Raw genomic sequence first — 13,172 nt, 5'->3', positions numbered from 1 at the left:
GGGAAAGTCATTTTGTCTCTCCAGACCTCAGTTTCCTCATGCCAATTGAAAGGTCAGATTGAATACTCTCACAATTTGATTCTCTGTGACAACTATAAATTCCAGTACCTTGTCTGGGTTACCTGTTTAGAGAAGATTATAGCATGAGATGGAAGGAAGTGTGATTGCAATACCAACTACAAGGGATGAGATTCATCCGGCCACCCCTCAGAATCATAGCCAGCACTAGTGGAATGTATACGAATACCAGGTATGGTGCTGAGTGCTTGGCATTAATTTGCCCATTTAATCCTCTCACCCAAAAACTATAATTATTATAATAAGGTGTTATCAGTGGTTCTCAAAGTGTAGTTCATAGACCAGCAACATCAACCTGACTCAGGAACATGTTAGAAATGTGAGTTTTCACCCTAGAAGAAAGCCTAGGCAATACCATTCAAGACGTAGGCATGGGCAAAGATTTCATGAATAAAACACCAAAAGCAATTGCAACAAAAACTGAAGTTGGCAAATGGGATCTAATTAAACTAAAGAGCTTCTGCACAACAAAAGAAACTACTATCACAGTCAGCAGGCAACCTAAAGAATCGGAGAAAATTTTTGCAATCTACCCATCTGACAAAGGTCTAATATCCAGAATCTACAAGGAGCTTAAACAGATTTACAGGAAAAGAACAAACAACCCCATCAAAAAGTGGGCAAAGGATATGAACAGGCACTTCTCAAAAGAAGACATTTATGTTACCAACAAACATACGAAAGAAAGCTCATCATAACTGGTCATTAGAGAAATGCAAATCAAAACTACAGTGAGATACCATGTCATGCCAGTTAGAATGGTTATCATTAAAAAGTCAGGAAACAACAGATGCTGGAGAGGATGTGAGGAATAGGAAAACATTTACACTGTTGGTGGGAGTGTAAATTAGTTCAACCACTGTGGAAGACAGCATGGTGATTCCTCAATGATCTAAAACCAGAAATACCATTTGACCCAGCAATCCAATTACTGGGTATATACCCAAAGGATTGTAAATCTTTCTACTATAAAGACACATGCACACACATGTTTATTGCAGCACTATTCATAATAGCAAAGACTTGGAACCAACCCAAATGCCCATCAATGATAGACTGGATAAAGAAAATGTGGCACATATACACCATGAAATACTGTGCAGACATGAAAAAGAATGAGTTCATGTCCTTTGCAGGGACATTGATAAAGCTAGAAACCATCATTCTTAGCACACTAACACAGGAACAGAAAACCAAACACCACATGTTCTCATTCATAAGTGGGAGTTGAACAATGAGAACACATGGACACAGGGAGGGGAACATCACACACCAGGGCCTGTCAGGGGATGGGGTGCAAGGGGAGGGAAAGCACTAGGACAAATACCTAATGCATGCGGGGCTTCAAACCTAGATGATGGGTTGATGGGTGCAGCAAACCACCATGGCACATGTATACCTATGCAACAAACCTGCACATTCTGCAAATGTATCCCAGAACTTAAAGTAAAATTAAAAAAAAAAAAAAGAAGAAATGCAGTTTTTCAGGCTTATCCCAGACAGGCTGAATCAGAAACTCTGAGGCTGGGGCTAAGGTGCAGCAATCTGTGTTTAGCATATCCTCCTGGTGGTTTGGAGACCCACTGAGATAGAGGAAGATACAGGCATACCTCAGAGATAGTGCAGGTTCAGTTCTAGACCACCAGAATAAAGCAAATGTCACCATAAAATGAGTCACACAAACTTTTTGGTTTTTCTGTGCATATAAACGTTATATTTACACTATACTATAGTCTATTAAGGGTATAATAGCATTATGTCTAAAAACAATGTATATAACTTAATTTAAAAATACTTTGTTGCTAAAAATGCAAATGATCATCTGAGCCTTCAGCAAGTTGTAATCTTTTTGCTGGTAGAAGGTCTTGCCTCAATGTTGATGGCTGAGGACTGATTAGGGTGGTGATTGCTGGAAGTTAGGATGGCTGTGGCAATTTCTTAAAATGAGATGTCAGTGAAGTTTGCTGCATCAATTGACTCTTCCTTTCATGAAAGATTTCCCTGTAGCATGTGATGCTGTTTGATAGCATTTTAACAGTAGAACTTCTTTCAAAACTGGGGTCAGTCCTCTCAAACGCTGCCACTACCTTATTAACTAAATTGATGTAGTATTCCAAATCCTTTGTTGCCATTTCAGTGATGTTCACAGCATCTTCACCAGGAGTAGTTTCCATCTCAAGAAACCACTTTCTTTGTTCATGAAAAAGAAGCAACTCCTCATCCATTTGTTTTGCCATAACATGGCAGCAATTCAGTCACATCTTTAGGCTCCAATTCTAATTTCAATTCTCTTGCTGTTTCCAACACATCTATAGTTACTTCCTCTGCTGAAGCCCCTCAACATCATCCCTAAGGGTTGGAATCAACTTCTTCCAAACTCCTGTTAATGTCAATATTTTGACCTCCTCCCCTGAATCACAAATATTGACATTTAGAATACTGAATCCTCTTCAGAAGGTTTTCAATTTACTTTGCCCAGACCCATCAGAGGAATCACTCTCTATGGCAACTATAGCCTTATGAAATATATTTCTTAGGTAATAAGACTTGAAAGTCAAAATTACTTTTTGATCCATGAGCTGTAGAATGGATGTTGTGTTGGCAAGCACAAAAACTTTAATCTCCTTGGACAGGTCCATCGGGGCTCTTGGGTGATCAAATGCATTGTCAATGAGCAGTAATATTTTGAGAGAAATCTTTTATTCTAAGCAGTAGGTCTCAACAGTGGGCTTAAAGTATTCAAGAAACCATGTTATAAACAGATGCACTGTCATCCAGGCTTTGTCGTTCCATTTGTAGTGAACAGGCAGAATAGATTTAGCATCATTCTTAAGTGCCCTAGGGTATTCAGAATCATAAATGAGCATTGACTTCCCACTTGAAGTCATTAACTGCATTAACTCCTAGCAAAAGAGTCAGCCTGTCCTTTGAAGGCAGACTCCTCCTGTCTAGCTATGAAAGCTGCCTCCTCACTAAACTTCATCATTTCTAGCTTTTTTTTAAAAAGGAGAGACCTGCACCTTTTGCTTTCACTTGAACTCTTAGAAGTCATTGTAGGGTTATCAATTGGCCAATTTCAATATTGCTGTGTCTCAGAAAATAGGTAGACCCAAAATAGGGAGAGAAATGGGGGAATGGCCAGTTGGTGGAGCCATCGGAACACAGGCAACATTTATCAATTAAGTTCCCCATCTTATCTGGGCATGGTTTGGGGTTTCCCAGAACAATTACAACAGTAACATCAAAGATTACTCATCGCAGATCACCATAACACATATGATAATGGAAAAAGTTTGGCCAGCCATGGAGGTTCACACCTGTATTCCCAGCACTTTGGAAGGCTGAGGCAGGTGCATCACTTGTGGTCAGGAGTTTGAGACCAGCCTGGCCAACATGATGAAACCCCGTCTCTACTAAAATTACAAAAATTAGCCAGGCGTCGTGTGCCTGTAATCCCAGTTACTTGGGAGGTTGAGGCACAAGAATCGCTTGAACCCGGGAGGCAGAGGTTGCAGTAAGCCGAGATCACACCATTGCACTCCAGCCTGGGCAGACAGAGCGAGACTGTGTCTCAAAAAAAAGAAAAAAGAGAAAGAAAAAAATTTGTATTGTGAGAATTACCAAAATGTGACACAGAGACACATAAGCACATGCTGTTGGAAAAATTAGCACCGACAGACTTGCTGGAAGCAGGATTGCCACAAAACTTTAATTTGTTTAAAAAAACAAAATATCTGGGAAGTACAATAAATTGAAACTCAATAAATCAAAGTGTGCCTGCATATATTTTAACAGCTGTCACCAGAATTCATCTTGCAGAAAAAAAATAACTGTCTTTACTTAGAAAACTACATTAAGAAGATCTTGGGTTAAAAGGTGGGACCCCAATGCCTTGATTTGGCTGGTAAGACATCACAGGGAGAAAGGAGAGAAGGATTTCAAGTTCACAGGACAATCCTGGAAGGAAGGAATGAGGAGGAGAGAGACAGGAGCCAAGAGCAGGGGCTCCAGGATGATGATGAGAGGTTGTCACTGTGAGGTGAGGTCCCAAATGTTCGCATGAGCAGAGTTTTCCGTTGTGAAGGAAGAACTGGGTTTCATATAACAGCGGAATGATAAAGGTAGTAGCAGCAGCATCCAAAGTCACAGAAGACCACAGTTCCAGGCAATATGCCAGATCTGGGGTGTGTCGTGCAGACGGAGAAGTAGGGTCTGGGAAAGGTAGCCACAGAGAAAGTGGGGCAGTGTCAGTTCTCAGACCCAGGTCTGGCTGATTCAAAGACTTTCCACCATACCCCAACCTCTCTGGGGACAGAGCAAACTATCAGGAAAACAGGTTTAGGAAGAGAAGAGAAAGGGATGCAAAGAATCCAGGAGGAAGGGCCTGTTTGAACAAAAGCAGATAGGGTGCATGTCACAGCCTGGCCCAGCACTGTCTCCCTCCATTCATTCCCCCGCAGAAAACCAGAGGCTCCTTCTTTGGGGGGGAAAAAAAAAACTCCAGAGAAAAGACTTACAGAAACTGAACTGAGGTGGTTGTACCATGCAAAAAGCCAGTTTGCCAACCTGCCCATCCACATAGCACCTTCTATCAGCTTTTTAGTGTCTCATCATAAAATATAAACAAAAGGATGACCAGATACTTGAAGGAAGTTTCCGATATTAAAGACAAAGTAAAACAAGCAAACAAACAAAACAGTAAAAAAGGAAATTGAAGAAAACAGAAACAATGCAGAGTCCAAAACCATATATATATATTTTTTTTTTCAAATAACCTCAGAGTGGGAGAGATGTATATACATATAGCAATTATAGCCTTGAAACAGGAACTAAATGTTATAAAACAAGAACAGAGAAGAAAAAAATGACTTTTTGGGAAAAAAATATAACAAATTTAAAATTTAGTTCAAAAATTTGAAATTGAAAGAGAGATAAATGGCAGAACTGAGAAAGTCAAAAGCATAATAGGGACCAGACCTGGTAGTGCTAGGGTCTATGTCAGAGCTGCCCTGAGCCCCCTACACTCCCAACTGTGTTGCCAAAAGCTCCTCCACCAGACAAATGACCCCTCAACCCTGGCTGCATGTTCAAATCACCCAGAGAGCTTTCAAAAATCCCAGTACCAAGTCATGTGCCAGACCAACTAGAGCAGAATTTCTGGGGCTCAGAGCAGACATCAGTAATTTTTAAAGCCCTCCAGGTCATTCCAAGGTACAGGCAAGGTTGAGAACTTGTGGTTCAATGGAAACAGTGTTATAATTAAAAGCACAAGCAAATGAAGTAAATAATAATTAGAAGTAGGAGTACGCATGATTTAGCTGGCTACATCTTGGAGGAAGCTAGGATGGGTTTGGAAAGGATGTGTGCCACAGAGAATGCCATAAAGAACAGCGTGGCCTACACACAGCAGAGTTAACTGGAGCCCATGTGCTCCAGACAGCATCCACATGCTGCTGGCCGTAAGGCTCCCCGCTGACTTAGAGAGTTGGAATTAGATAATGAAGCATGTAACTGCATATTCACTTTAGCTGGCTTGTTTTACTGGGAAGGACATGTCAGAAATGAAACCCTGGCCAGAGAAATGTGGATGCCCGAACTCGCAGCAATCCAGCCGTCCAGCTGGAAGACAGAGTCGGTAGTGATGACCCATCTTCAAATGCCCTGCATGTGCTGGGCAAAACATTCTCGGTCTCACTTCACAGCATCAGTGTCATGTTCTCTATTTTACTGAGGCTCAGAAAGGGACAATGACCTGCTAAAACTCCCACATGTAGTTAGTGGTGGGTGGGGATTTGAACCCAGGTCCATCTGACTCCACATTCAGAGCCCACGTTTATTGCACTAATGTCGGATCCCCTTCAGCTGGTCTCCTGACACCACTGAGATGGAAAAGAAAAAAAGTAGCAAGTGAGCATCCATCTTGTCCCATCTCAAGGCCCCCCTCCTACACAGACCAGTCCTGCCCTGGTAGCTAACACACCTCCTGGCACAGGGGGATGCTTTGTAAGAGTTTGTTGAATTAATTGAATGATCCTGAGGTGACCACCCCTTTCAGGTGCCTAAGCCTCACCAAAATTAGCCAAGGAATTCCAAAAAGACCAACATGGATGTGGTGCCAGATGCCAGGAGCAAGGTGGGACTGGGAGCAACCAAAGGCCCAGGCCCTCTTTGCAGGGGGCTAGAAAGGAGAGGATTCTGTGTTCAAATCAGAATTAACTATATCAGATATCCTTAAGGGACGAGGGTCTCCGGCTTGCCTTGGTCAGCATCTTCCAGCCACCTGCTCTCCCCTTGGACATGCTACAGCTCTCTTAACATCACTGAAGCTCCTTAGCAGGTACTCTCAGCATCTTATGAGGAGCACATGCCAACTGGGAACACACATCTTTGTTTTTAGTTTAGAAACTTTGGTCTTGGCCCTTCTCCCTTTCCCACTGGGATTAATGGAACTTGCTATTTGCCTTGTCTGTTTGGGGACGACATTCTGGACACAGATGAAAGCCTTTGGGTCAAGCTGCTGGGAGCTCTCACACCCATATGAGGAGGGCTCGTTGTACACCTCGCCAGATGCCAACAGCACAGGAGCACATGCATGAGCCTCCTAAGGACAAGAGCCTTAGCATTCAGGATGGAAGCCCTGAAGGCGAGTACACTCTCCGTCTCCTGCTTATGACAGGCTGTAGGTTGTTAAGGGGGCTGCTGAACTTGGAGGGCTGCATGAAAGGGCTGCGATGGAAGGGGGTTGATGTAAATGCACCCCTAAAAGTACCCTGGGAGGGAGACACCCTGTCACTGGTCTTACAGGGACCACAGACAAGAGGCTGATAAAGTGGCCTAAAACCCTCCCCGTTAAGCTGATCTCAGTTTCCATCTCAGTTCTGTCCATCCCACTCTGGGATCCCCAGGTGATCATGTATACTAAGAGGGATTACAGAGAGGTCTGGAAACACCTGGCACCACACTGGAATTTTGGAGAAAGGTCTTCATCGGGGAAGCCAAGCAAAAGCTCTCACTGTAGGCCTCTACCCACCCCAAACAGGTGCACAGTGACCTTGTCATCCAAAGGGTCATACTTGGTCACACCTCTCCGATGAGTCTGCCCAACAGTCACCCCATGAACACAGCAGAGACAAAAGCCAACAACACCAGAATGGTACAAGTTAGGCATCAGGGGCCTGAGCAAATGCACTTTATTGTTCTGCCAACAAAAGCCCTCTACTGCATTTCAGAATCCACTGTAACAGCACCCAGAAGGAAAACCTGACCCAGGAGGCAGCCTGAGAACAGAGACACCATTGAAATGATGAGGAGTTGAGACCTTTGGGGGCAGCCAGCCTTTGTGACAGGCTCTGAGAAACTAAGGCATGTATTTGCAGTGAGCCTTTTCAGGGCCAGACCCAGGGCCTGGGCTCTGCATGAAGAGAGGGGATTGGGCTACAAGGGTTAAGGTTGGGTAGAGGCCAAGTTCAATCCCTAGAGATGATGGCCATGGCCTTCTGGGTCACCCACTCTCAGAACCTGCCCCCTGGGCAGGGCACGCAAATGGGGCGGGGGCTGCAGCTTAGGCGGGCTGCACTAGGACCGCAGGAGGCCGCAGGAAGACAGGGAAGGCATGACTTGGAGGGTGAGTAGTCAGGTGCACATGAGTTACAGGGGAGCCTAGAAAAAAGAAAACAGTCAGATTACTATGATTTTCCAGTTGCTGTTTGCAGTAACTCAACGTAGATCCTAGACTCTGCAAACTGGGAAGCACGTTAAAAATCACCTGATCCTGCCCCCTTGTTTTACCAAAAGGGAAACAGGCCCTGAGAGGAAAGGGGGCTTGCTGGAGTCACGTGATGAGTTTGCAGGAAGACCAGAACTAAGAGACCAGGATTCCAGACTCCGGATGCCAGGCTCTTTCTAGGCACCATGCTGTCTTCCCAGAACTTGGTAGGTTGCAGTGAGAAGACTAGAGCACATGCGGTGATACTCACTTGCTGTCCTCACTCTCCAGCAGGCCCCGGTATGTGTTGATCTCACACTCTAGCCGGGCCCGGACGTCCAGCAGCACCTGGTACTCCTGGTTCTGCCGCTCCAGATCAGCCCGGATCTCGGCCAGCTGGGTCTCCACGTTGGTGATCATGCACTGCATCTGGGCCAGTTGGGAGCTGTAGCGGGCCTCCGTCTCTGCCAGGGTGGATTCCAAAGCATCTCTCTGTGAGGGCAAAGGTTGTGTAGGGAGGAAAAAGGCTAAAGGTCAGAGAAGGAGCAAGGAGGATTCATCCGGGTCTCAGTGAGGCCTCAGAATCCAAGAACAGAAGCTCAGAGAATCAGGGTGTGAGCTAGGATGAACTACAATCAGACATCTCACTTGAGATGGGCTAATTAGCACCTGTGGCTTCTTTGATCTAGAGAGCATCTCCCTGTTAGTGTCATCTCTGAGTAACTGATAATTACTCAGAAGATGTATCTGCTTACACAAATATGGGACCTACTGCCTGGACATGTCAGTTGCTACAGGTCTCTTGTCTTTTACCACTGGGGGATTCATGACTGGGGCTGGTCCCTCATTCCCTCCTTTCTGCATGGAGAACCCCTGGTGCTCAAGAACGTGGACCCCTGGAGCCTGCCTGTGTGGTCAAAGCATGGAAGCTGGGAAGCTTGTGTTCTCCCCGGCTTGGTCCAGAGGCAGCTCCACCCTGCCTTGGGACTCACCATGCTGTGCTGGGCCTGCAGCTCAATCTCTAGGGTGTTGACTGTCCGTCTCAGCTCGATGATCTCTGCCTGGCAGGACTGCACCTGCTCTGAGCTGGAAACCACCTGCTGGTTCAGCTCCTCAGTCTGAAACATACATACACAGGACCTGGTCAGCAACACTGGGGACTTAGCTTCAGAGAGCTACAGAGGCCTGTTAGAATCATGAGCCAAGAAGGACCTTCGCAGTCCCCTAGTCCCACTCATTTATTTTATACTGGAGGACATTGTTGCTCAGACGACAGCAACCTGCCCAAGTGGCACAACAAGGTCAAAACAGAGATGAGACTCAAAGTTAGGTTTCTTGATTCAGAGCCCCAGGGTCACCTCTGTGTGAATCACCATGTACCCCTGTTGCACAGACTGTTTTTACCTACCTGGGTGTCAAACCAGTCTTCAGCATCCCGGCGGTTATTCTCCACCAGGGTTTCGTACTGGCACCTCATCTCATTCAGAACTCGGTTCAGGTCAACAGGTGGGGCAGCGTCCACCTCAACATTGAGCCGGTCACCAAGCTGGCAGCGCAGTGAGTTCACTTCCTATGGCACAGACCAGGATCAGTACTAATTCCCAGAGGGCTGCCTCCCAGGTTCACCTCCTTCTCATGTTCACCTCCTCCCCATGTTCACCTCTCCCCCATGCTCACCTCCTCACCTATGTTTACCTCCTCCCCATGCTCACCTGTTCCCCATGTTCACCTCTCCCCCATGTTCACCTCTCCCCCATGCTCACCTCCTCCCATGCTCACCTCCTCCCCATGCTCACCTGCTTCCCTATGCTCACCCATTCCCCATTCTCACCTGCTCCCCATGTTCATCTCCTCTCCATGTTTACCTCTCCTCCATGCTCACCTCCTTAACATGCCCACCTGCTCCCCATGCTCACCTCCTCCTCCCCATGCACACCTGCTCTCTCACATTCACCTCCCCCCCATGCTCACCTCCTCCTCCCCATGCTCACCTCCTCCCCATGCTCACCTCCTCCCTCATGCTCACCTCTTCCTCCCCATGCACACCTGCTCCCTCATGTTCACCTCCCCCCATTCTCACCTCCCCCCATGCTCACCTCCTCCCCATGCTCACCTCCTCCCTCATGCTCACCTCTTCCTCCCATGCACACCTGCTCCCTCATGTTCACCTCCCCCCATTCTCACCTCCCCCCCATGCTCACCTCCTTCCCATGTTCACCTCCTCCCCCAGGCTCACCTGCTCCGCCATGCTTATCTCCTCCCACATGCTCACCTCCTCATGGTTCTTTTTCAGGCAGAGCAGCTCCTCCTTCAAAGACTCTACCTGGGCCTCCAGGTCAGACTTGCACAGGGTCAGGTCATCCAGGATCCTGCGCAGGCCGTTGATGTCCGACTCCACCAGCTGCCGCAGGGACACCTCCATCTCATACCTACAGGCATAGAACAGGGCACCTGCATCCGCATTTCCTTTTTCCATCTAAATCAGGCCTGCCCTCAGACTGGCCAGGTGCTGTGAGTCTTGCTTTTATGCCTCAGTGACAGAGTACAGCCAAAACCCTGAGCCCAGGCATCACCTGTGTCCAGTTCTAGCGGCCCCCAACCACAGGACAAGCAGGACAACTCACTTGGTCCTGAAGTCATCTGCGGCCAATTTGGCATTGTCAATCTCCACCACCAGCCTGGCATTCTCAGCCTTGCTGCACAGGGTCTGGGGATATAAAGAAGTTATTTCATTGCAAGAAAGGACATTCCATTTGTTGGAGCTCCCTAAGGCTGACAAGGGCTGCCTCTGGAGGGAGGAAGTCACCCATCCTCCACCTCTGCTAGTCCATGGGTATTAGAGGGTTGTGGGCAGCCTCTAGGGATCAACTATGGAAAGTCCAGGGTTTTTTCCAATGCAGTGTCTGTGACCTGTGACCCAGGTTAGATAGCTGCATGAAAATGCAACAGGAAAGGCCTGGCATGATGAACCGAAGCTTCTTCCTATCTCTCTGTCTCCCAGGCCTACTGGGGGCCCAGGACAGTTCATTGCCAACAACGTATTCCAGGATTCTGTGGTCATAAATGGTCCCTCACAGGAGCCAGCTGTAACTTTGGGCCAGGCAAGAAGCAGATACAGGCCCTTGGCAAGAAGGAAACTTCTCTGGCAGGCATTTTCATCCCTGAGTCACTTATGGGAAGCCTGAACTGCACTAAATACATCAAACCCAATCTCCTGACTTTAAATAAAAGAGGAAATGAAGACTCAGAGGGGTGGGCAATAGTACCAAAGGTCACAAAGTTCATTCATAGACCCGATGTTCAAGCTCTGGCTCCAGTAACTGTCATCTGGGTCACTTACCCAGCCTGAACCTCAGTGTTCTCATCTGTATAATGGGCTAATGATACCTCCCTTAAAAGGTTATTGGGAGGAGCAAATGAGGCCACAGAGGTGAACATGCTTGGTGACTTCCAACATGCCCTGTGGGAACAGAACTATCAATGAATACTGGTGACACCAAGTTCCTGGGAATCCAAAGTCACTCTGAACCTCTTACCTTCTTCTGGAGTTCCTCAATGGTCCGGAAGTAGGACTGGTAGTCGGGGCACATGTAGGGGACCTGCTGCTCACACCACTCACGGATACGGCTCTCCAGGCTGGCATTCTCCTGCTCCAGCTGACGCACCTTCTCCAGGTAGCTGGCCAAGCGATCGTTCAGGGATTGCATGGTCTCCTTCTCACTGCCAGTGAGGATGCCCTCCCCAAACCAGCACCCACCCACGCTGTAGCTGGTAGTGAAGCCTCCAGCGGGGAGGCAGAGAGTAGGGAAGCAACTGGTAGCCCTGTAGCTGCTTCTGCCCACACCCGCTGAGCAGGCAGAGAAACTTCTGGCCCCACGGGAGAGACTCGGGAGCTTGCAAGAGCTGCTGGAGTACATTGCAGACACACGAGTGGAGCCCCCACTGGCCCCTCCTGGGCTCTTGAGAGACCCAGAAGAGAAGTCCGCCTTGAGGCATTTGGAAGCCATGGCCCCTGCAACTCAGATGCAATTGATAGGTCTCTGAGACCAGACACCCCAAAGCAGAGAAGCAGCTCCTTACCCCAGATTTATATCTCTGTCCCAGTGGGCGTTGGTTGGCCTTTACAAAGTGTTTTCTCCTCATTAAAGTTAACACCACTTTCTTTTAAAACCCCTCATTAACCTGTTATTTAGTTTCCTGTGAAAATTTACCAGCCTCATAAAATAGGAGCCCCGTTGCTATGTCAAGACTCACCTCCACCACCCCACATCACTGGCAAGACCAAGTCCCCATCAGTTCTTCAAAGGGACCTGTCATCTGAGCCCAGACCTCAGCCTCCGCATTAAGCAGGCGTGGGAGTTCAGCCACTGTCTTGACTTTCTCCGACTTTGACTTCTTTTATGGGCCCGAGGGAGTAGAGGAGGTCTCCGGGGTGCTCCCAGGAGATGGAAGAGTAAACTTGGTTGTTGCAGGAAGGCAAGGGTCTTGCGGCCAGGGAGACACAAAAAGCTCTCGAATTGGCCCAGAAAATATGACTAGGGTGACCAATTTTCTTGGTTTCCTCAGGCATTTTCTGGCTTTAGTTCCGAAAGTTCCATATGCCGGGGAACCCTCAGTCCTGGGCAAAATGGGGTAGCTCGTCACCCTAGATACTGCAGAGCCCTGATGGACACTTCCCTACTCTTTCCCTTGCCAGGAAGTCTGCCCAGGTTATAGAGCCTAACTTCTAGCCACAATGCCTAGAGGTCAGTTAATTGGACAGCTGCCCATGATGACATCTAGGAGGGCGTGTCTTCCCCAGTCCTGGTTGAGAAATGGAGAAGCCCTTCCTTCTGGCTGCCTGAATTGGAGTTCTTTTCACACAGCCCTATCAACAACCCGGCTGATGATAGCAACCATCATTCACTGAGCATTTAGTACCCACCAGCCCCCACGCTAATCTGTCTCTATGCATTCTCTTATTCAGTTCTCACACAACTTCATGAGACTGGCATCACCAATAGCCCATTAAATAGAGGAGGCTTGGACTGTTGCAGGAGCCTGTCCCAGATCACAGCTAAACAAGCATCTGTACAACTGTTCAAGACATGCTGTCTTCTTTAAGACCCACACACACTGTGCAACACAGTCGTGGATAGAAAGATGCTGACTCCTGCAGAGGGAGCCAATGGTCAAAGTGGAAAATGGCTTAACCAAGGTCCACCCAGGCTTCCTAGTGAGGCTAAAGCCCAGGGCTTCCAGCTCCAAACCGCAGGCCCACCCCACTGCCTCTAAGGGCCCAGTCCTGGTCAGGCCTTCCCTCTGGAGCCTGGGCCCTGCTCCAGCCCTGCTGTGCCCTCCCAGCTCTGAGTGCCCAAGGCCGTGACTGTCAGTGGATTTCCTGGCCTCC

General features: G+C 47.7%; 1 protein-coding gene across 1 annotated transcript; it reads right to left on the bottom strand.

The window, feature by feature from the left end:
• Positions 1–7,229: 7,229 nt before the first annotated feature.
• Positions 7,230–11,833, bottom strand: KRT35 (keratin 35, type I). Its single transcript, XM_011929770.1, has 8 exons — positions 11,320–11,833; positions 10,408–10,490; positions 10,056–10,212; positions 9,192–9,353; positions 8,776–8,901; positions 8,055–8,275; positions 7,588–7,737; positions 7,230–7,482 (listed from the first exon to the last, which is right to left on the bottom strand). Exons 1-7 carry the CDS (start codon positions 11,788–11,790, stop codon positions 7,590–7,592), a joined length of 1,368 nt encoding a protein of 455 aa, XP_011785160.1. The 5' UTR covers positions 11,791–11,833; the 3' UTR covers positions 7,230–7,482; positions 7,588–7,589.
• Positions 11,834–13,172: the final 1,339 nt, after the last annotated feature.

This window comes from Colobus angolensis, unplaced genomic scaffold (assembly GCF_000951035.1).
Source record: "Colobus angolensis palliatus isolate OR3802 unplaced genomic scaffold, Cang.pa_1.0 Scaffold83, whole genome shotgun sequence".
NCBI lineage: Eukaryota > Metazoa > Chordata > Mammalia > Primates > Cercopithecidae > Colobus > Colobus angolensis.
Note: the sequence above shows the minus strand (reverse complement) of the source record. Positions and strands in the feature narration are given on the sequence as shown.